The 25,129-nt window shown below is 36.2% G+C and overlaps 3 protein-coding genes across 4 annotated transcripts; 2 read left to right on the top strand and 1 right to left on the bottom strand.

Moving 5' to 3' along the window:
• The first annotated feature begins 1,704 nt into the window (after positions 1–1,704).
• Positions 1,705–2,479, top strand: LOC103978714 (pectinesterase inhibitor 7-like). The gene has a single exon (XM_009394610.3). It carries the CDS (start codon positions 1,812–1,814, stop codon positions 2,394–2,396), a length of 585 nt encoding a protein of 194 aa, XP_009392885.1. The 5' UTR covers positions 1,705–1,811; the 3' UTR covers positions 2,397–2,479.
• Positions 2,480–7,301: 4,822 nt separating this feature from the next.
• On the top strand, positions 7,302–14,255 carry LOC135632468 (uncharacterized). Of its 2 annotated transcripts, none has more exons than XM_065141079.1 (7): positions 7,302–7,626; positions 9,181–9,560; positions 11,724–11,799; positions 12,516–12,589; positions 12,684–12,853; positions 13,799–13,879; positions 14,015–14,255. In XM_065141079.1, the coding sequence occupies exons 1-7, from the start codon at positions 7,461–7,463 to the stop codon at positions 14,061–14,063; spliced, it is 996 nt and encodes a 331-aa protein (XP_064997151.1). In that variant the 5' UTR covers positions 7,302–7,460; the 3' UTR covers positions 14,064–14,255. The 2 variants fall into 2 exon arrangements, with proteins under 2 accessions (XP_064997151.1, XP_064997145.1); XM_065141073.1 differs by having other exon boundaries at positions 12,516–12,607.
• Positions 14,256–15,255: 1,000 nt separating this feature from the next.
• Positions 15,256–23,842, bottom strand: LOC103978717 (triosephosphate isomerase, chloroplastic). The gene is made up of 9 exons (XM_009394613.3): positions 23,528–23,842; positions 22,289–22,315; positions 21,641–21,710; positions 21,257–21,380; positions 19,795–19,879; positions 19,542–19,674; positions 19,249–19,422; positions 18,192–18,274; positions 15,256–15,537 (listed from the first exon to the last, which is right to left on the bottom strand). The coding sequence occupies exons 1-9, from the start codon at positions 23,708–23,710 to the stop codon at positions 15,481–15,483; spliced, it is 936 nt and encodes a 311-aa protein (XP_009392888.1). The 5' UTR covers positions 23,711–23,842; the 3' UTR covers positions 15,256–15,480.
• Positions 23,843–25,129: the final 1,287 nt, after the last annotated feature.

The raw sequence follows: 25,129 nt of genomic DNA, 5'->3' as shown, positions 1-25,129 counted from the left end.
GGCCAAGGGGTGGAGATGGTAGTAGATACAATGGGGCAGAGGGGAGAGGAGGCAATATAGTATCACGAATGGTCATCGTGCACCCGTAACACCTTTGTCAACGGATCGTTTATCACTTTTGTTTACTTGTACATATGTTTAGCAGTGTGTTTGACCTTGTTTCTATATGTTTTTACTTAAGAATTATAAGAAAAAATAGTTTCCAAAGTTGCAAAGCGATTACTCACCATAATGGATAAAAGTACCCTTAAAATGACTTACTTTTCATATGTCATGATTTGTTTTTTGTAGGTTGCGATACCAAGCCTCAGCTATCTCAGCACTTTAGAATTATTCAAGTAGCATGGGGTTGAATAGTGGTTTGGAATAGTGTTGGGCATTGATTAGATTTACAAGTCCTCACGTAAAGTATATGGGAACTTGCCAACATGCAAAACATTCGATGAGTAATCGCTTGTAGATTTATGATTATTCCTTTACCTTTGAAAGCCTTGTTTTCTCCTTTCTCTTTTTTCTTTCTTATATACTAAGTATTTATTGAATTGCTTATAAAGTTGCTCTCTTTGTAAAACATTGGGAGTTGTTCGTCTCTTACTTTCAAAACTAATCGATTTGCTATTTTATAGGTTTTTGGGGACCTAAGCGAGATTGCAATTATGTAGACCTTTTATAGACAAATAATGCAAGAGTATCTCATGACTTAAGCAAATCTTGCTAGTCCATCACAATGTCGTATCAGAGCGAGTAAGCAATTCAAGCAAACAACGAAAGTTCATAATCTCACAATGGCAAAGCATTATGATGATTTGAACAAGACGAGTTAAACTAGACCATTGCCCCAAGTAAATGCAAATATTCTATAAGTGCAAAATTGCTCTTAAGTTATTGGAGCTGCTCAAGAGAAGCGCGATAGTAAAAATGACGAGCGAGAAATTGGTTATTTTTCACGAGTGAATGAAGCACAATCTGAAGTGCCAATCGAAAAGAGAAGCCATGAGAAGAGGCTTACGGCTACGAAAACCCACCATGTAGTTCTCGAAATAAGTCTAGATAAATTCTACTAAGGCAAACGAAGACTTCTTGGGACAGAGAACTCGCAAGATGAAGCAAAATCTTCGATTGACATGGCCTAATAATGAGTAAATCGAACGATGGAAGACACCAAAGACTCGGTTGCACCTACACGAAGTCATGACAAAACTCACGTCCAAAATTACATTTCTCATTAGGGTTCAATGTAATAACATCATGTCCAAGATTAACTAGGCTAACTCTTTACGGATGAATAATACAATGATATCTTATGACTTAAGTAATTTGAGAATTTGTCCTTAGTATATATCTAACGCGAGAATTACTTATTTATTAGTGTTTTTGCCTATCTAACATAGGAAATAAGATAGATACTGCTACTTCGAATGTTGGATTAGATCTCGCGTTTTCCTTGCAATGCGGTAGACGTGAAAACAGTGTGCTCATGACGTATTGAAGGACATGTCCGTGGAAAAGGAACTTAATGACATCTTATCATCTTCAATCTCCAACAATTTCGCTTTTATATTACTTTCCACGTTGTTTCTGTCAAAACTTCTGACAAGATTCCCACCGATGTTGCAAGTACTGAGAACTCTGAAGCAATATAGTCTGTTTCCAGCTGTGAGGAACAACAAAGCAGTAAATGAGTTACTTCCTTCTAACATAAGAGATTCCACTGACTCTTACATATTGCAGTGCCATCCTGCCATCTTTCCCTCAATATAAAGCACCCAACACACAGCTTGTAAATTATCAGAGAGAGAGAGAGAGAGGAAATGGCAAGAGCAATGCCCTTCTCACTCGCCTTCCTCCTTGCTGTAATCTGCTACTCAACCTGTGCAGTGACCTCCGCTGGCTCTCCTACCGACTTCGTCCGCTCATCTTGCAGCGCCACGCGATATCCCGATCTCTGCTTCCGGTGCCTCGCCTCGTACGCCCCGGCGGTACGCCACAGCCCGCGGCAGCTGGCGCGGGCGGCCATGGCCGTGAGCGCCGACCGGGCTCGCTCCGCCTCGACCTACGTCTCCCGCATCATCGCCGGGGCCAAGTCGGTGAGGCCGAGGGACGCGGGCGCCGTCCGGGACTGCCTCGAGAACATGGCCGACAGCGTGGACAGGCTACGGAGGTCGGCGGAGGAGCTGGACCTGCTGGGCGGGGCGGGGTCGCCGGAGTTCGCCTGGCACATGAGCAACGTCCGCACGTGGTGCAGCGCCGCCCTCACGGACGAGAACACGTGCTTGGATAGCCTGGAGGAGCACTGCTCCGGCGGCATCAGGTCGGCGATCCGGCCGAAGGTGGTCGAGGTGGCTCAGATGACCAGCAATGCGCTGGCCCTCGTGAACCGGGTTTGGTCCAAATAAAACACGAATTGAGCCGGTTCAGGTGCGGAATGCAGGCGACTCTGTGTATTAATATGTGATGATATAAACGAGCTTAATTTCGATATCCTGTGTTAGAAACTTATCTTCCTTAATTAATTTCCTAACTGCTTAATTGGGATTAATGCGAGGAGTCAACATTTGTGTCGAAGGGCCATTACCACGGCCTAATTGAGTTTATGGTGGAAAGGGTACATTGTTCCCATCAACTGCCATCTATGGCTGGACGGTCAACTTTGTTTCTCTCAGTTCACGTGACTGCCGTTCACTGACACGACAGCCACTGCTGTTTTCATGCGTTCATGCAAGCCCAATAATAACGGGCAAATAGTGATGTCACCATCTCCGGTTTGTCTCCATACTGCAAATTGCCATACACCTTACGCCACTTTGTCTCCTCCATACCAATGAAATGCTCTTTTCTTTTTTTTTTTTTACAATTTACCAAGAAAAATTTGTGCTGATTATATTTAAAGTTTACCATTTAAAGTTTTTTTTTTCATAATTATTTTACTATTTATATATTTTTAAAATAAAATAAAATAAATATTTTATTATTTATAATCACTCTAATTATGATTATATATATATATATATTTCGATAATTCTTACCTATGTATCCCATCATCATCGAAGAAATTGATTATGAATCACACGAAAGATCTATTGTTTATCGTAAGAAGGGGGAAAAATAAAAAGGAGGATGAAAAAAAAAAGAAAAAAAAATATTTTGATCAATTTGTAAAAGAGAAGTTTTAAAAATATTAAAAAAAATATAATATGAGGTTGTAAATAGAAAAGAGGGATTGTAAACAGTAATATTTTTATTTTTTTAATCAAATGATGAATGTATCCATGAGTGCTTTTTTTAAAAAAATAATTTTACTCTTCACTTCTAATTATTATTTTTTTAAATATTGAATAATTACCCTTCTCTGCCTTTTATATCTCCTCAATCTCATCATCATCCTCTTCCTCTCAATCATCTCTTCTCTCATTTCTTTTCTATTTTTTCCTTGTCTATCTCCTCAGATTCTTCCTCATCTCTTCCCCGGAAATAAGAGGATGTAGGAAAGCAGTGGGCCAATGGAGAGAACACCAAATCGGACACTTTGATTCGTTTTAGGTTCACATTCAATCCCACAAAAGTCACTAAATAAAACTAAAAGGACAACATAATTATCCATTCATGAAAAAACCTACCCCTTAGTAATTTCTCAATAAAGATCATGCGGTAAAAACAAATTATTATGAGTTTTTCTTAAATAAATTATTATTTTAAAGATAAAGGATAAACTATAAAATCTAACTTTTCTAATAAGTAAAAGTGTTAAAGGTAATATATGTTCCATAGGTACCATCCAATCTCAAAACTATCAGTTCTTTTCTTTTCTGATGATATTTTGAATCTTTAATGTAGTAAGTGAGTCTAATATAAATATTCAACTTTAGGATAAATAAGAAATTTATTGAATGAAATTTAAATCTTTAATTTTTAATAAATTAACCTTATTCAATAATTTTTTGAATGATATATTAAGCTCTCAATCTTTTACAAGTAAAGGATACCATAAGTTGAATGTTTTCTACTTAGTTTCTCATTTTCAAATGCAAAGTGCTTTGACTTTATTAAATATCTCTTTTACCTCCATAAATGATAGATTTAATTTTTTCTTCTTCTTTTCCGATCAATCCCAAACTAGTTTGTCTGCATTTTAAGTTTGTTTCACTGTTTTGAACTGCACAACATTCATTTCTAACATTTTTTAAAACATGATATGCAATTTCGAATGATATCGTCGTACTGGTCCGACAGTATATCGGTACGCGGATCATCCGTTACCAAATGAATCATGCTACAGTGCTACAGTAATACACTGTAGCAGTGTTACTGTGCTACAGTAAGAGAAAATCGCTCGATAAACTTTGGTGTACCGTTCAGTACGTCTTGATGTACGTACGCTGGTACCATACTATACCGAGCCAACCTCGAAACACCAATATGATACAGTATTACGTACCTTGCTTTAAAATCTAAAATCTAAAACCTTTCACTATGGGCATTCCATTATGTACTGTCATATATAAAATTTATATTAATTTTTTTAATAGGATTTGAGTTGTGTTACCCAAAAAAAATATTGATCATTCCTAATCAATCTTTCTCATGAGTTATTCCATATATATACGATAATATTTTAGAGACTCATGAGCTTGTGCATTTAGTGAGTGTATCATTCGAAAGGTTGTCATCATTTTATTCTTCTAAAGATTAATCTCTTTAAACCCTTCAATTCCGTATCGTCATTGTCACTATTACATATCCTAGAGTGATCATTTACCCCTTTTAATATTAAAGGTATCAAACTAACTCATCTAATGTTTATGGATAATGCCATATTAGCATTTAAAGCCAATGATAAGTCTTGCTTAAATCTTATCAAAACACTAATCATGTAAACCAAAATAATTGATCTATACATAAACAAGCAGAAATCATATATCTATTTTCTTAAAATTTATAGAATCAATATCATATTAATAACTTACTAAACATAAGAGAGGACAACTAACCTCTTAGCTATCTAGACTTGTTCATCATCCTAAATATAAGAGAGGACAATTGACCTATTAACTATCTAGACATCTTCATTAGTCACACTAGACTCTTTAATGCCTATCAAAACATTATCATTGAAAAATATCACAAGAAAATATCACTCTTATTAACCCTACCATTATTGCTATCCCACTTCAAGCACTTAGGTCTTTAAGAAAAATATTAAAAGAATTATTATTTTTATTCAAAAAATTCTTTTAAAATAACTCTCCTAACTATAATAAAATATGTTTTTATTTTTCTTAGAAAAATATTTTTGGAACAACTCTCCCAACCATAAGTATGTGCCTTATAAGGTGAGACAAATCATTAATCACAAGACGATTAATTATTTATAACAATTCTAACATTTATATTTGGAATGATCTTGGATCTCCATAATTAGGTCGGACTTTGATCAAATAGATTGACAATTCTTCATGATTATTTATGATTCAATCAAATATATCTTATATTTATAAATGATCTAAGAATCTTAGCTAAACGAAGGAGACGATTTGGACTCTCTTCAGCTAATTTTTGTAGATTACTAATAGCTAATTGTCTTTGGCTCTTATAAAAACATCGCAACCAACACCTCCAACCATCTACATCATGGGTTAGAGCAATTGCTTTAACCAATTGTCTTCAATTATTATTTGGCTAATTGTCTTTAGCTCTTATAGAAACACCACAATGATTGCAAACATCGCAACCAACACCTCCAACCATCTACATTATGGGATAGAGCAATTACTTCCTACTATACCAATGAAGCCAATCCCTCAACACTCATACACTCTCTATTGTGATGGATCTCACTCACCTCTTTCACCTTTTTGTAAGAGTAGCATATGTCATCCTTGTTCAGGAAAATAACATCGTTCTTGCTGCATGCTATACTCTTAACTATTTCTTCTTCCTTAAAAGCTGAAACTTAGAGATCTACCGAGGACTTGAATTAGCCTCCGAAGGCGATTTCTCTTCCTTCTCATTCAATGTCTACGATTTCATTCATTCTTCAAAGATCAAGAAAAATAATAATATATCAAAAACAAAACAATGTGCATTTTATCCAATCATATCAAATTTATTTCTCTCTCCTCACACTTCAAACACTGTATAAGAATTTAACTTTAAACTCTACGTTAATTTAGACGTTAGGAATCGAATCAGAAAACATAATATTAGTCTTTTCTTATAGATACCTTGAAAGCTTCATCTTAATTTTATCTCGAGAGATCAGAAATCACGAGCACGAAGCACTTCAACATCATTTCGATAGATAAAAAATTTTACATCGTAAATCGTTTTCTAGATCAACTCTTGCTTCCATATCAAATTAAGTCAATTCTAGCATCTAATCGACAAGCTATAATGTTATGAAAATATAAAATCAGATATTTTTAAGTTAAAGATTTTATATAGGTTGGATCAAAAAATTATTACTATAAAACTTTTGGCATCTTTGGTCTATTGATCAATAAAAAAAAGATTACTAGAGTTATTATTCATGAAACGAAAATGAAATAATCAAAAAATAGGGATAAGCACTTGAAAGAGTTTTCGCGTATCATCATCATCATCCTATACGCTTTAGCCCTTAGCTTGATGACGGAGTCGCATCAGTCTCTGATCAATCTATCTCAAACATCATGAATCGAATCAGAATACTTAATATTAATCTTCTCTTATACATACCTCGAAGTCTTCATCTCAATTTTATCTCGAGAAATCAAGAATCACAAGTACGAAGCACCTCAACATCACTTCGATAGATTAAAAATTTTATATCATCAATCGTTCTTCGGATCAACTCTTACTTCCACATTCATTCAGTTAAGTCAATTCTAGCATCTAATCAACAAGCTATAATGTTATGAAAATATAAAATCAGATATTTTTAAGTTAAAGATTTTATATAGGCATGATCAAAAAATTTATCACTATAAAGCTTTTAGCATCTCTGATCTATTAATCAATAAAAAAAATTTACTAGAGTTATTATTCATCAAACCAAAATGAAATGGTCAAAAAGTAAGGATAAGCACTAGAAAGAGTTTTATCTGATGATCATCATCATCATATATTACACTCCTCAAAGATAGGATATATCACGTTTTAGCCCTTATCTTGATGACGGAGTCGCGTCTGTCTCCGATCAATCTATCTCAATAATAATAATAATTAATTCTCCAAATCATCCGCCGCTCAACAATTCTCTCGTACTATATATATATATATATATATATAACCCTCGCCTTCTGTTTACATAAGTCGGTGGGAAATCGGAGAATATCCCCTCTCGCCTACCGGAATTATTCCGCTTCTCCCGAGCGCGGTCGGGGCCATTAGCTACAAGGCTTTCCGAGACCTAACCAGCCACATCTCTTCCTCCGCCTGCGTGCCCTCGCCCGAAGCTGGCGTCGGCGGAGAAGCGGCCCGCGATGGGGGAGGGGAAGGAAGGCGACTGGGAGTGCAGCGGCTGCCGCAACCGCAACTACGCCTTCCGTTCCTTCTGCAACCGCTGCAAGCAGCCGCGCCTCCTCGTCGACACCAAGACCCCCGCCGACTCCAAGTGGCTCCCCCGCGTCGGCGACTGGATCTGCTCTGGTGATTCCCTCCTCGTTTCTCTCTCTCATCTTTGCTTCTTGGCAAAATTCTTGTCGTAGTTTTGGATAAGAGTGTCTGCTTGGGCCTTCGAGAAGGGGTTTCTTGTGGGCTTGGATGGTGTGGTGTAATTATGCTTATAGTTTTGGCTATTAGGTTTTGCTTTAGAAAACTGGATTAGGTGTTGGAGGTTCTTTTCGATCGGCAACAATTGATCTTGAGTTGTAGTGGTGGATTATTTGGGAGTTGAGTTCTTCGTTCTTATATTCATGTATTACGACCTAGCACTCGATCCCCGCCTCCCCATCATTTGGGGAAGTTTCTTGCCGGGGAAAAAAAAAATCCACCAAGAGTGGGGAAAATGAAAGATCAAGTAGATATTTAGGTTCAATTCTGGGAGATGCTGACCTGAGAAGCTCAGTGCAATAAAATTCAGGTCGTAGTCCATTTGCACTAAAAGCTTCACGTGGATGATCCGATACCATTAACCAAAAATAGACTAGATTCCACTTGCTGCCAAAACCAATTGATGCACCATGTTCCCACCCAAAAGAAACACTCTTCCTGGCAACCTTAAATATTGACTCTATAAATATTAACAGGCCTACACGATATAACGCCTCCAAGTTGACTAATCTAATTTCACTTTATTTGTGATTGCTTGATCTTGGTATGAGCAGCTTAATGTCCTAGAAGTTGACTTTATGTTTCCCTTCTGTATGAGCAGCTTAATCATACAGGATGTGCGTTTGAAGTCATTTCTGCTGTCTATGTCTTAAACTTTGATTGTTGAATCTAAGATATGTTTCTGCTATGATATGTTATTTTTTCCTTCTAATTATAGATTTAATGTTTTATTTTGGAAAATATGTATTTCTTCTTTCTCTCAATAAAATCATATTGCTTAGAACTGATTATCTTTTGATAAGAAAAATGCCAAGTATGCTATTAATACACCAGAATTTTCTTTTGCAAAATTAACGTTGCTCTCATATCATCATGTTTATTGCTTTTACTGATTGTCTTTAACTAACTATAACTTGGACTGAACTAGGTGATTCTCATTTCGTCTAGCCACATTAACAAAATTGAATTTTGTCTTGCTCTTTTAGTAATAAAACAATAGTTTCTATTGACATACATGTTTCTTTTGGAATCATCATTGGTAACAGAGTTCCCTTTTAAGGAACTTATCAATCATCTTGTAATTATAGCCTCCCAAATTGGTGTGAGAAATTCATGTGATATGTTGGTGTAAGAAATCAGAGTGTGACTATTACATTTGTGAATTATGTTTTTAGTTACATCACCAGATAACTGTCAATTCTGTAGATGTTTATTTTAACTTCAGATGCATTTTCCTCTCATGATTGGTGTATTGAGATCATCAGTCAGATTCAACCTGAGTTTTTTTCAATCTAAAGATGACATAAAAAATCTCCAATTACATTAAGTTTCCTTGCATTCTTGATCTGGTGTGACTGATGGGTATGATTCTGCTGGCTATGCTGTCTTTGCTGGACCTATTTTTGAATCATGTGCCAAATGGATCGATAGGTTGCAGTAACAACAATTACGCATCCAGAGAACAGTGCAAAAAGTGTGGCCAATCGAAGGATGAAGCAGCAATGCCAGCTATTTCAATGCCTGCTGCATCACTTCTGACTTATGCACATTATTTTGCAACACTACAAGGACTCTACGGGTCACAGATGAATTCTGCATTAAGTGGCAGTCCTCCTATTCAGTCCCTTCTACCCAATTTAAGTTGGCCACTTGGGGAGAATAGTAAATACGGGTTGCAGTCTGCTCTCAGTTGCCCCTTAACTCAATATAGTAGAAGCAACACAAGTCAGCTTCTTCCAGCCCCAAGAGGCTGGCGTAATGGTGATTGGATGTGTGATTGTGGCTTTCATAATTATTCGTCACGTTCCGAGGTAAGTCCGTACGCTTGTTATAGAGGAAAGAAATGTTGCCTTTTATTTTAGAGTTATTGTGATCAGGAATGGCAATATTTTGGTCTTCTGTGGCTGTTATAACATATTGTCTAACCAACTTTATTTTGTCCCTGCTTTTGTGATTTAGGTAGTATTTTGTTGTTGGACAAGATTGGTAAACATTCATCTTTTGGTAAAAAAAGAAACAATATAATTCTTATTCTTAGGAGAACCGTTAGAAATTTTCTCTTAAGTTATATGCTCATCAAGTCGTCTTCAAACATATGTTGTCCAACTTTTGTGCAATTTCTCTTAAGATATTTGTTCTCCAAAATCTATGTGCATGTTACTTAAGATTTTGTTACATGTCTGGTTCATGGTGCCTTTTTATCTAGGCATGTATAATTGAGCTTGTTATCCATGACATATTTTGGTGGTTCTATCAACTTTGTTCAATTTGATTGTGCTTAATACTGAAACCGTTTGTTTCTCAGCATCCTTCTTGGAATTTTCAATAGAGTTAGTCAAGAGTTGATAGTTGATCTTGATCAGAATCAACTGAGGGCTAATTATAGATTACCCCATGTAGTTATATCTCTTTGACATTTTAGTCTCTAAGCTTAAAAAAATTACATTGGAATCCCTATAGTTATGAAAGAAAAATATTTAGTTCCATTTAACCTAACGTCGTTGGTTTTATCGACGGAAGTACGAAAACGATGGGCAAAAACTTAATTTTAACATCCCAATTACGTTTTCGATGGTGGTGAACGGTGACACCGCTGGGGGTCGCGGGTAGTTGTTGTGGATAATGAGGGCGAGCGACGGTAAGAGGTGAAGCGATGACGTAGATGCAAACTTTGCATCTGCGTCGACACCGATGTAAATGTAGAGCGTTAGCATCTGCATTGTTGCCTCATCTCTCGTCGTCGCTCTCCCTCCTCATCCACAATAGTCACTCGCGACCCCCAGCGGTGTCGTCGTCCGCTATCATCAAAAACATAATTGGGATGTTAAAATTATCTTTTTGCCCATCGTTTTTGTATTTTCAATGATAAAACTGACGATGTTAGGGAAAATGGAGTTAGATGTTTCACTTTCATAACTATAAGAATTTCAATGTAAATTTTTTAAGTCTAGGGACCGGGATGCCAAAGAGGTCTAACTACAGAGGGTAATATGTAATTAGCCCATCAACTAATGTATGAGATCAAGCCTATTCCTGTCCTTTGAGAAGGAAAAGCGGATCAAAAGAGAGAAGCTGAGGAAGTAAAAAAGTATTTGTTAATCCTAGCTCATTACTGGTGCAGTTTGTCCCCAGGAGGAAGTGAGAGGAGAGGGTCGTAGGGTGTAAAATACAGACTTTGAATCGCTTCTCATATCAGTGTCAATATTTCGGATGTGGTACAAGTAGGATGTTTCTTGGATAGATGTGATGCTTCTGATTCCAATTGATGAGATTGTATATTTTTTACCACTTGCAAAACATTTTGTGAAGACTTCTTGGAAGATAGGTTAGGCCTAACCTATGTTGTCCTGCATTTTGTGGATATAAGCTTACCTATCTTGGTCATTTGAAAGTTTGAAACAGAGACAAAAAGCCTGGATTCACATCTAAGCTTACCTGTCTTGGTCATTTTTTATCACTAAGGCCAGGTCTTAAGAAACTGTAAGCATCTAAACCTTTCCTTCTGGCTGAGTGAAGTGCATATCTATATTGATTAGTGTCCTACTTAAAGGCTCGCTGGGCAATAGTTAATTTCTTTTTCATGGTATGCATACAAAAGAGGCTAAAGTTGACTGTGTGACTGTGCTTAGCAAATACTCGTACCTTATATTTCAACTGGGTATCATTTTTCTGCAGGTGGCTTCTTGAACAAAATTTTGTTTGTTTAACAAGTTAGAGTTTCAAATGTGGCTTTGCTTAAATTTTCGACATAAACATTCTTTTTCAGTATCATTCTGATTCATTAACTCAGTTTGCACTAAACTTCTTTACTAATGCAACTCGAATGCTTTTTTCTGACTTTACCAAATACATACCGAACATCTTTATCTTGAAACAATTACAATATTTTGCGTTGGTTCATGAAGCTGCATTTGCTTTTGACATTGTGCCTCACTTGAAAACCAAGAAACTCATTAATTTTCTTTTCTGTGCAGTGTAAAAAGTGCAATGCACCTTTAGCATCTGGTGCTCCTTCTGTAGCTACCTCAACTGTTTCAGATATGTTTTCGAGTATGCTCATTGCTCCTTTCATTCTTGTTATCAATTGGCATGCAGAATCGTATTAAAATCTGAAAGTGATCAACTCTCTATGCTGCTTCCATGTTGTTTGAGAAGCATCACCTTTACATTAGACTAAGAAACTAAAGGAGAGCCGAATGACAAGCAAGCAGAATCTTCACATTGCATGTGCAACTTAAGCATATAGTTATGATTTGCTGCAAACTTCCAGATAGTTATGATATTACTGAAATTCTGTGCTAAGTCTACAGAAACGGTTTCCTCTTAAAGATAGTATATTTCTTTTATCATCAAATTTAAGTTATTTTTTGGGCATCAATTGTTCAACAAATTCTGTGCTAGGTCTATAGTTTATTTGCATAGTCTAGTAATAGTCGGCATTAGATGCATAAGGATACATGAATTTCATTATATTATTGAGCAGAAAATGGTAATGAACCAAAGTGAAAATTTTATGACTAATTCCCCTGTATACAAGGATGTTCTGAGAATGTGTATGGTTTCAAGTGGTTATTTTAAGCTTATGGAGAGCATCAACCATCTCAGTTTGATGTGCTGTTAATTTTTTTATGGACTCCACTTTTTTGATGCATTATACTTTTTAGAGCACATATACATGCTGGTCCAGTGATATGGTTTTACTTGTGAAGATTTAATGGCGTTGAATTACTGTTGTTGATCTGAATGAACTCTACACTTGTATCCAGCTTTGGGCACAAAATATCCGGCATCAGAAGAGTCTGTTATCAGCTGGGATAACAAAAGGCTTAATCCAGGCGATGTAAATAACAATAATTTGGTAATTATACATGCAAGGTTCTGATGTTTTTGTATCTTGAATATAATAAAGCAATGTTTTTTTTATAATATGCAAGATAAATGGACGGAGGAACTCATACAAAGGTTTTGAGCAACAAGCAGGTTACAATTACGATCAAGCAGCTGGAGAGTATGCCAAATATGCCGATGCAGATTTCATGATTGGATCCATGCAAGGGAATATTCATTCTTCACATCAAAGAATGCCTGCTTCCCATGGAAAAGGGTGATACTGATTTCTTATCATAAGATGTGCATTTCTTCACTTCAGGCTATCCTGATGATCTCTTTAATCATAACATTTAATTAATGCACTTAAATGACATGACACATCAAATTCAACCAAGTTTATATTATGTTCCTCTTTCCTTTTTACTACCATTTTGATTGACATAGTCAGAAGTATTGTTCCCTTGTCATCAAATTTTCATGGCTTCATTGAGCAAAGCAGCAAAATCTTAAAGAGGATGGCTGAATGCATTTTGCACTTGTTTAAGAAAAAAAATTGTGAGCTACTCAAAATTCTGGCACATAGATGGAGTTTTTAAACAAATGGTTAATATTTTTCTAACAATTTTTTTAGCATTGGATGGTCAACTTCTGTAAAATCATACCACATTATTCATCTTTTTAATATTTTCATAAGAATTGCTTATATATTGCTGCACCAAATGACCCTTTTGTCATAAAATTCTAAATCAGGTCTTGTTAAAAAATATGCTAGGTATTTTCAAGTCACTTTATGGGATCCAAATTCATCACTTCACGTGGCTTTGACAAGATTGAATTGTTTTTAGATTGTAATGTTTTGCATACATCAGTTAGTGACCAACCTAATCTCGATGTTTATTCTGTTGTAACTCTTTTCTTTGTATAAATTAGGCATCATGCATCTTTTATAAGAATATGAGATGAGAAAAACACTATACTTAGATAAAACACAAAGCCAACTGTCTTTATCACGATTGACTATTTTATTTTAATCAGCCAACACTATCTTGATGTTTAATGTAACCAACATGGACATGGTCACCCAGCCTTTCTGCATAAGTGATCATTGCCAAATTCTACATTGGTAGAAGTCTCATGCATTGGGCCACACGTTTAACATGAACATAGTTAATAAAACCTGCTTAATGAACTACTACTAATTTTTTTCCCTTCTTGTTAGGGTAAAACATTGGCGTGATGGGGATTGGATGTGTGGTAACTGCAACAATCATAATTTTGCATCTCGTTCTATTTGTAACCGGTAAGTCATCTTTTAAGAATGCTTAGTTGAGTTTCAATGCTTGTCACATCAAAGATTCTTTCAGTTTTACACCTAACTGTGACTGGAAGAGGACTACTATGACCGTGCGATGTTTAAGCAGTTGCTGTTTTGCAGGTGTAAAACTCAGAAAGAAGCTGCTGTCCTTCCAGTAAACGTTGCATAGCTTCTAGTTGTGTTGTGGAGCTGGATATTGTTCGGAATGCTTAAGCTTTCAGTGTTTCCGAGCAAAGAATGCTCTTTTTTGCAGTTTGATAATAGGAGGATGAGCTTGTGCTAGGGAACAGTTTGCTCAATTGCAAGATGGATCCTTGAAGTGGATTTTGGTTGCTGATCAATAAATGTGCCATTAGTGTGTTGTGTGTTGTTTTAGTTCATCCACACTTGACGGAACACCCATCTTTGGATGGATACCAAGCAGCTTGTTGCCAAAATAATTCTAATAATAGCTTCCTGATAGAAGACGGTGGCATCCGAAACAGGCAATTTTTGTGGCAGATTTGTATGATTTATATATCATGGTACTCGCACTGGCAGATCTCTTGGACTCCTTGCGGATTTCTGTGACATCAAAAGGCTCGTCTTCCCTCCTGCGATCCAAAAGGTACGACTTTGGTCACTGTTTTCTTCTGTTAGATCCTCGATGGATGGACCCGAGGCTGGGATCGGGCGACAGGGACAATGTTAGAAATCAAATATTTGAGTTTTGATTCAAATTGGTAAAGACTAACATGCATGAGGTTTAACAGTACATGTAATTCGATTTTTTTTTAATCGTTAGCGATGTTTGATTATGTTCCGAGTCTCTTTTCATTGCACATACATCAATATTATTAACAGATAATAAAAAAATTTAAAAAAAAAAGAGAAAAGCGACTATCATTACCAAATGCGTTGTAGAGCCTCGGAAGTTAAATTGCGCACAGACAACGAGCATGGATCCTTGGAAAAAGGGCACGATGAACCGAACGCTACGGTATGGCGGCTACCACTTCATGTCATGGTTTGACGTAGAATACTTGTCCTTACTTGATTTATTGAAATTTTAAAGATTAACTTATTTAAAAAATAATAATCTAATAATATAAATTATGTTTTTATAGATGATTTAATATCAATGAAAGGATGATTCGAAACATATCACAAAGTTATTTTTTAAAGTCATATTGTATATGGTACAATATGTATTTTTTAAAGTCACAAAGTTATTTAATATGAATGGTACATGGTACATTGATACATCAGTACATATCGATACATATTGTATCGATAATCGATCGGTACATCAATACAGAAATCTCCCTCCCTAAGGTCCTTGGGACCTAGGGTCAGGTGGAACTCCATGCTTCTTTATCAAAGGCAAAACAAGACACTATATAGATTTATTTGTAGAAGTTTGCTACGCAAAATCATATTACAAAACTATAATATGGCCACAATTTAGCAAAAATCAAACCATTTAATACCAAATGTATGCAATGATTCACGTTTATTTATTCCACGCTTCTTTTAGTCGAATAGGATTACCAAAATTGTGCTTTAGGCTGGAGCTTCGGTCTTGGAAGGTTTGAGTTTAGCGATCATCAAGCAGCAACTTTCTTAGAGGTCACTGAATTGACGATAATGGCAAACTCTGGGCCCTGTAGAAACAAGTGAAATGTTGAAGTCATTGATAGACATAACTTTTGATCATGCATTTCTCAAAAGAATGAATGTTAAAACATATAGTTCATGTAACCATGTCACGATGATCTCCTACCGGTCAATACATAGGACACCCATGAGGTTCTCTATGGTATATGATCAACTTCGACTATGCAGCAGACAACCCGGCCAATCACATTTTTTCAAATTCCAAAACTACTATTAGCAATACATGAAATTTTAACCAACTCCATACATGTATTTGATAAGTATGAATGGAAATAAGAGAGAGGAACAAGTGAAATTTGCATTTGAGTCACAACAGATATGCCTCGCACTAGAAAGATACAATTGGCATCTTAATGTGCAACCTGTTGAATTCTTAATCCAAAATGGGGACTTATTCAGTACTAAGTACACAAGCTTTCAGTTGATAATTACAAAGAAAATTTCATGCAAACAAAACAAAGTTTCCAAACTTCAAAGACAAAATCTGTTTGTACAAAGAGATCTTGAAAACGGAGTCTCTTCAAAGTTCAAACTAGGAAGAAGTGATGTGAAGGTCAATCATGGTATTGCAAAGGTACAGAACTCGGAAGAAAAAGCCAAAATTTATGTTCTCTGGCACAACCATATTTGCCTCCCCTAAGGCAAGTAAAATATGTCCAACCTGATATGGTTGTTCATATATTTTTTTTAAGCCTTGGAGCTTCAGAGGATAGATAATCAATGCTGATAAAACTTAGGAACACAAACTATTGGTAGCAAGTAGAGTTTTAGTCAATACAGTACCTATTTAATCAGATACACATTTCAAAGTACCCAATAGCTTTTAAGGATTTTATGCTGAGTACAACACAAGCATTCAGCGACTAATACATGTGCAACTTGAAACCTTTACTAAATGATTTTCATTGAACTTGGATTTTATATTCTTCCAAGCATGATATGGTTCTATCATTTACCAGCATTCATGGTCTCCCATTGTTGAATTCATTCATTCTATTTATTCTTTTTCCTCATAAGATATCTTTTATGTTTATATTCCTCAAAAGGTATCCTTTATGTTTATATTAGACCAGGGGCAAGGGAGAAGGAAATTGGATTTAGACCACGACAAAAGAGAAGGGGGGGGTTTGTTGCCCAGGCCAGCCTTTGCGAACACTTAGGATACCTAGTGTCTCAATTTAGAACCTCACCTAGGCAGCGTCCGATTGAAGGTGTCTCGCCCATAACCCATCAAGGCGCTTGAGTCTCGTGTCGCCCGAACACCCAAGCACCGCTATACATCATTGATCAAAGATTTAAATTCTAATAAACAAGGATGTTGTCTTGTATATCACATGGTTCGCCTTATCGAACCGTACCACTATATCGGCCGACTGTCAGTACAGTACATACCGATGTACTGACACATAATATAGTAGGGCATACCAATAGACCGGTATATACCACTCATACCGGTCCCTTGTCGAACCAATATGTACCGCCCATACCAAACGGTATGCCAGGGTACGACAAACCTTAATCGAGCCCGGATTAGTACTTACCAGTGTGCCAACACATGGTACACGAGTATACATCAATGTCTCAAAGAGGTAGAAGAAGAGGAAAGTGCAATGGAGAAAGAAGAGAAAGGAGGAAGGAAAGGAGATGGTGGAGAAAGAGGAGGAAGGAGCAGAAGGAAGAGAAAGGAAAAAAGGATGACAGTGGAGGAAGAGGAAGAAGTAGAGAGCACGGAAGAGGAAGAAGAAGGAAGAAGAGGAAATGGAGGAGAAGAGGAGGAAGCACACTAAGGTAGACGACGATGAACAGCGACGGCGGGGAGATAGGCGGCATTGGATGGCAACAGCTCGGGAGCGATTCTGTGCTTCTCGTGTATAAAGAAGAGGGCTCACGTTCGGGAGCCCTAATTGAAGACTTTAATTTTTAAAAATTTTCGAATGGGTTGGACCGGACTGCCCAAAATAGGGGCGCGGTCCATATACCTGTCCACGCCCGGATCAATACATATTACCCATTTTGTACTGGTTTGGGCGAAATGGAGAACATTACTAATAAACATTTGTAAACCTGATGAGCATTTATAAACTTACTGAGAGCATGATCTTCTATTAGCCGTATTTGAAACTTTAGAACTCTACTTATGTGTGTAAATGCATTAATCTATAAGTAGATACATAATATTCGCAGTTATGTTGCAGCTTATGAATGCACTATCATCATGTTATTCATAACATAGATCCATGAAAGATCCGGTCTAGGATCCTTGTAATCTGCAGTTGCAAAGGTGTCACCATGTAGTAAGATAAACATGCCATAAGTTGAAACCTATCCCATATCGTCCGGAATGTTAAACAGCCTCCTTGTTGCTAAAACCTTGAAAGAAACTATTAATTGAGAAGTGTTTTAGAACAAAAACTGCTATGACAACCTAAATGACATATTTTACCCAATGCACAGAGTCAATGAGTACCAAAATGTACAAATATATTTCCATAGTATACAAGTGCAAGCAGACAAATTTCTTATGAACCCAGGCATCAAGCTCTACAAGTTTACTTTTTATAAAAAAATTAGAACTATGCACAACTTTCACATGTTTCCACAAACTAATTTTCAGTAAGACAACTGCAGAACTTGATGATACCTTTAGAGAGGCACCTCCAACAAGAAATCCATCTATATCTTCTTGTTTAGCAAGTTCTGAACAATTGCTCCCATTCACAGAACCTGAAATAGACCATGACCAGTTCTCATTAGCAATACAAATTAGCCAATGGTTGGGTTGAATGAATAAAAAAATCTTTGAAAAATATGTCCTGCTTACGGAGTAAAAAAGATTGGTAGATTCCTGTAACATTTTTGGCATCCTTAATGCAGCCCAAATAGACCACATAAATTTCAATGGCCATGAACAAGAAAATTAATGTTGCAAATACAAATATTAATGGCACAATCCACCAACAGATGTGATCAATCAACTTAGAAGTTGACAAAGATAACATAGATCTTTCACAAATGCAGACTCTGGTACCCTTAATCCAAATACAAAATGGAAAGGAAGCACAGACACTAATATTCTTTTAGTTATATCAGCCCAATAAGGTCACTGTCTTTGGTTGGATTTGGGACCAGCAATGAAAAGGTTATTGTTACATTATGCAGTTGAGGGCAGAGCTCTGCTACAGAGCGACACAAATGAATTTTTGTCCATGAAAGTCATGGAAAGCATGTAAGAAACAAAGATGATCCAGATCATTCACGAACTTTAAGAACTTTTAATAAAAAAAGGTTCGAGTCAAATGAACTAATGAAGTATTTAATAAAATGGCTAAAATTAAGGGATGCTTTGCAGAGTAAATATGTAATAAGACATACCCAAATTTCCGATTACATTAACCAGGAAATTTGAGTTTTTTTTTTCATTATCGTCTTCCTTGTCAAAATTCAACACCAAAGAGAAGCTAATTATAAGTTTTACTTAAGAAGTAGCAGAAACAACAGTCAGTCAACAGACTGATGAAAATAGCATTAGCATAGTTTCTTTTGATAAAGAACCTTAATGGTTTCCCAGACTGGAAAACAACTCTAAATTAATTACAAATAAAAAATAATATTGAATATTATATTCCTCGACTTGTGGAACACAAATTCTGTTACATTTATTTAAGCTATCACCAACAAATTTAGATCTACAAGGTTACCTCCATAGATGATACGAGTAAAAGATGCAACTTCAGCTGAGACATTTTTCTTAAGCCAGTCGCGTAAAGCTGCATGCACTTCCTGAGCCTGCTGGGGAGTAGCCACTTTTCCGGTGCCAATTGCCCACACAGGCTCATATGCAATAACAACATCCATCCAATTTGATATGCTATCTGCGAAAAAAACAAAATAATGGGCATTGGATATCATTCACCATCTCTCCTATTTCTTTTTCACCATAAGCATCGTAAATGTGATATGTTGCCAGATGAAGTATAAAGTCGAACAATACCTGCAAAAGCTTTCATCTGCTGGAAACAGACATCAAAGGTTTTTCCTGCTTCTCTCTCTTCTAGCTTCTCTCCAATACAAGCAATTACCTTAAGATTCTGGCTCAAGGCAAATGCAGCCTTCTTCCCGATAAACTGGAAGCAAAGGAATTTAGTAACAACAATAAACTGAAATATAAACGTCCTTAACCTAGTTTACTAAATATGTCATATCTTACATTTGATTATTTTAAGTATTAAATCCTAAAATGGTACCTGGTCATCCTCACCAATAATGTGTCTGCGCTCAGAGTGGCCTAGAATAACCCACTTGCAGCCAATATCTATCAATTGCTCTGCACTGTAAATCACAAATCAATATTAGCAATTACGTGGAAGTGTCTGGCTAATACAAAATAAAAATAATATTTCAACAGAAAGAAAGGCCATCTTGTCAGCTTCCCTACACATGCAGGCCTTAATGTATAAAACATTCAAAAACACAGTCTGTCAGGTAATAAATCAACAGCCTCAATAACATTGAGCTCTTTCTTATAAGATGACTAAAGTATGTTCAGAAGATGCTAAGGTAGTCAATATAGAAAGCAAAGGCCAGGTATTGTAAATTTGTAATAGAAATATATCTCAGAGCAGAATAAAGGACAGGACAAAAATACCATGAGGACTTCCAATTTATGTTTCATAATTTGAATTAAAATGCATAGTATTTATTAAGTTATGAGAACTCATGATATTTGATACTGGTAAGGAGCTAGGTTTATATATTTATCACTGGTATGAGAAAACTAACTCTGTGCTTGGATCAGAAACTGTATGTCATTAAGACTGAATTTGCCTCGATTCAGTTTAACATAGTTGGAAGTGTCATGAGATTTGCTTAGTTGTAAACAAATGTACACGATTATGCAAGCATATATATGTGGCTTCCAAGTGTCTTAGTATTATGCAAGTCTTTGAAAGTTATACTATGATTCTTTGAGACTCATTCTCATGCAATTGCAGAACAAGATGCTATTGGCAACTATTCTACCATCTTACAAACAAATTCTGTCAGGAAAAAACTTCATTTGCACAAGTAGATCCAAGACCATCAATCAACTACATGAGCAAGCTATACAAGTGGCTTCTTATAGCTTACTCCAATAAATAAATGCTTTCTCAAAACCTGAATCAACGAAACCATTTACATGTCAATATTAAATCTTCCTCACCTAATGAAAAGAAAGAAAACAATTAGCATAACTACCTGCAAATTGCATCTAATCTTCCTTTGTAAGAATAATGATATTTCTTTTAATTCAATAAAAAAGTATCATTTTTGTTTCTTATTTACTACAGAACCTTCTTAGATGTGATAATTTTATGGATAAAATTAACTCATACCATGGTTTAGGCTTCAATAAATTCATATTGTGGAAACTTGCACCTGATCAATAATGGTAGCGACCACCTAGTTCCCTTGTTTTACTTGAGAGTCACTGGTCTTTTGCATTCGTCCTTCAACATTATGATACAATAACTCGAGTTAGATGTTACTATGTGTGTGTACTTACCACTTGACCATTTTACTGATCTAAGTCCATGACTAAGGCTCTCTTTTTCCACATGTATGAAAGGAAGAATCTTTAAATATGAAATTTATTTAATTTTTAGTAAATTCATTCTAGTAAAAGAGTGAAACTGGAAGCATCAACTGAAAGTTTCCAGTGGTGGTGACCTGATTTCTCCAGTGAAAGCTCCACCTTTTCCAACCCAACAATTCTGAGCAGATATCTCAATACGATCAGTCAATGATTGCTTGACCTGGTCAGCATAGATATATGGAGGTGCTACAACAATATCTGCATTATTGCCATGTCAAAATAGAGTAAGGACATTTCAGAATCACATTGCTAGATGTTAACGGGGATCATAACTCAGGTCATTGGAAGCCTCTCATTCCTCTATAGCTCATATGAACCAGATTCAGGTATTAGTTTAGATCTGGTATGGTAGGTGCAAATATGTGTATTGGTTGTGGACCATGCCAGATGAAAGAGTATAGTCTACCTGAAATGTTTGCAAAGCATTAATGTCAACAATGATGAATTAACAATCTTACCTACATCATTTTCCAACTTAGCATCATTCAAATCAGCTACAAGTTTGGTAATAGAATCCTTCGTTCCATTCTAGAGAAAAAGAAACTAGTTATCAGCTATGTGATATAGTTATAACAGAAAGATACAACAGAAAACACAATCTCAACATATGGGGAAGCAACTAAGGTAAAAACTCAGGTGTTGGAACCAACAATAAATTATAAAAGTCAAGAAAAATGCAACATCAATGTTAGAGATTGAGGTAAATTTATACCTTGTGAGAAAGCAAATGCTACAATCAGATCCGTGATATTGTACATTTAATTTTTTTTTTCCAAGGTAAAAATTCTAAGTTCCAGCAAAGTCGAGATGCACAAAGCAACAAAAAAAACATATAACAAACGATTGAAAACAAAATAACAAACAAAAAAAATCACTGTTGCATTAAAAAACAACCAAAGAGAACAAGGGAATATAACTTGCAATATTTGTTAGTTTAAAAACTCTAACAAAAAAGGAAAAACTCATAGAAGAGAACTCATAAAGCATTACAATTCATGTTAGTCCATAAAGGTATAATCTCAGAATAAATGTAGGCATTGACTCTAAGTAAATGGAAAAGAAGAAAGATGGAGAAGTAAATAAGAAGTAAGAGGTTCTAAACTTACGCATTTCCAGTTGCCTCCAACAAAAAACTGCAAGAACATGAAAAGGCGAAATATCACTATGTTATGCTTGTATATAACAGATGACATAAAATATATACATGAAAATTATGAATTTACAGGAAAAAACAGATACACATGGAACAACAAAATATCCCATTTTCTTTCTTCCATTGGTTTAAACAGCTTGTTCTCCATTACTGTGTCTATAAGAACAAAAAAAATGAAAAGTAACAACATATGTCCTAAAATAAAAACATGAACAAGATTTCCTAAAGAAACAGAAAAAAAGATAGTGGCATATAGTTCACCTAACAACCCAACCCCTGATGTCCAAGAAACTTGAAAGGCATCACAGATCCAGAATATTCATCCTGTACTTCATCCAACCACCTTTCACAATGGAAAGCTATTAAAAGTTCCTTTCATTATATTTCTATAATGTAAGTGACATCATCCCCTCCCCTCCAGGTCAATCTTTGGCAAACTATGCCCTTTATAGAAATAAACTGAATCGGCAAAAAAAGCCCATCCAGGTACACCTGGCTCCAAAAGGATCGACTACAGTAATACTACAAAGCTGCAACGTTCTTTAGTGGCCAAAAGCCCCAAAACAAAATTCCTTATTGCTAAGTTCCTGATGGACTTTGGAACACAAACAGCCACCATATTTGATGTGTTGTTCATAAAGTTCAGCAAGATCATCACATTGCATACGAAAGTAACTAGTGCCAAATGTACATTTACACAAGCGCATACTCAGCGCAGAGCACCAACTTTAGAGATCTATAATCTAACTAGAAAAAAGATACAACAAATCAACACGTAAATACTTTCTAACAAAAATCTAAAACAAATCGATGTACATTTAACTACAGCCACAGAGTATCTATAACACTCATCACCTTGTCTTATTTTTCGCTTTAAAAATTATTATTACTGCATGAATTCCTGTTCCCAATAAATATAAATAAACAAGGAAAGAGTTAACGAGTGGGAATTACTCATGAAGTCATTGTATAGCCTAGATGTCTCTACAGATCGGACATCAGAGAAAAGTTCTTTAACAATCTAATCTTCAAATTCATAAAACATTAATCTATAATCTGCAAGATCCCGCCTCCAGCTATACATCCAATGTAAGCCGATCCTATTACTACAACATTGAGAACTTTAACCAAGCAACATAAATACACACTCTAGAAGAAATTGCGAGTCGATAGAGGTCAGAAGCGGCGTGACCTTTCCGGTGCCGGCCATGGCTACGACACCTCTGTGAGGGCGACGGATCGACGGGAGGCGGAGCCGGGAGTGAACGCTGCGGAGGAAGAGGGCGGTGGGAGGGGCAGACTCGCGCGAGAGAACCTCGCGGCGGAGCCCCGAGACCTGCGTTGCCAGAGATGACGCCGCCGCCGCCGCCGCCATTCGTTTGGCTTCCCTTACCCTTTCTCTCCCTCACTCTCTCTCTCTCGATCTCGATCTCGATCTCGATCGCCTCACCAAACCTTTTTTCCTGTCTTCCTCTCTCCGCTCCTCTCTACTGATCTCTTATTATTTCTACTCCGGAGATGTTTGGTGGAGGACACGAAAATTATAGGATAAGCCCGCAGAACTACTCTTCTTCCGACACGTACATACGGGGATATACTAATCGAAGAATCCAGCGAGCTTAGTTCCAAGTGCTGCAACGGACGGATTAGCGGAGAGCCAATCCGCCGTCCGATACGACCGATTTGTACGGGAGAATTGTGCTTCCGGGGTTTTGATTGTAACTTTATCTGTCAACATTGCTGTTTGGTATTCGGAAATGTGCAGCAGAAGCGTGGCACCTGTTGGACCAGGGGCCCAGTACAAAGTGACCCAATGGGCAACCACCGGTTCCGTGGACCCCAGCCAGTTAAGACTTACTGGTCAAATCCCCGGGGTAATATTCCATTAATCGTCACCATACGCACCTAACGACCGTTGCAAGTGACGGGAGAGACGCGATCGGTTCTGACGCGGGACCCACGGGTGTCAGTTGCGCGTAAATTGTGATAATATCTGTTTATTCGATACCCTAAAATATACCTGTCTAGTGATTGGTCCACGAGGGACATAAGAATTGCTCCTGAGAGCATCTTTCCTAACCATGGTTACTGTGAGGCAGTTATCATTTTATGAATCCATTTGAATTTTTTGTTAAAATAAAATTTATGATGATTTAGGTTTATGTGATTTTAGGTTACCGTAAATGATCAATCAAAATCTAGTATAGTATGCACAATATTTAAAGTATACATCGTGACGGATCATCTAATCCATCCGGAAGGCTCTTTATATTAATATTTTGTTTCCATCATACAATTTTTTCTCTTTATTTTCTCAGAAAGCATCCGGGAATTACCGTAAAACCAAAACCCAAAACATTTGCAGTTGAAGGAGAAACACAAAATAATATTTAAAATTCCTTTCATCCGTGAAGTCTTATTATAATCCTAATGATCATAATGTAACACAAATTTTAAAAATGTAAATTCTTACTTGCAAAATACATGATAATTATATGCATGTAAAAAAAGTTTAAATCACTATTGTCTTATTAAATCTTTGATCATATTTGACTCTGGATTGAACCAACTGATTTGATCGATTGAACTAGGAACAAACCGATGTGATCTATCATATAGAATCAAGAGAGTAATAAACCTATTCTAATTTGGTCAATTCTGGTAACAATTGTGTATAAACAAGTTTGACAAATTATAAAAGGCAAAATTTTCAAAAAAAAACTAATTTTTATTAATTTTCGTAGTGTTTTTTTATTTTTATTCTATAGGGTACTTGTTATTCTTATAAAAGATG

Source organism: Musa acuminata, chromosome BXJ1-3 (assembly GCF_036884655.1).
Source record: "Musa acuminata AAA Group cultivar baxijiao chromosome BXJ1-3, Cavendish_Baxijiao_AAA, whole genome shotgun sequence".
In the NCBI taxonomy this organism is placed as follows: domain Eukaryota; kingdom Viridiplantae; phylum Streptophyta; class Magnoliopsida; order Zingiberales; family Musaceae; genus Musa; species Musa acuminata.
This window is presented reverse-complemented; position numbering and strand designations above follow the sequence as displayed.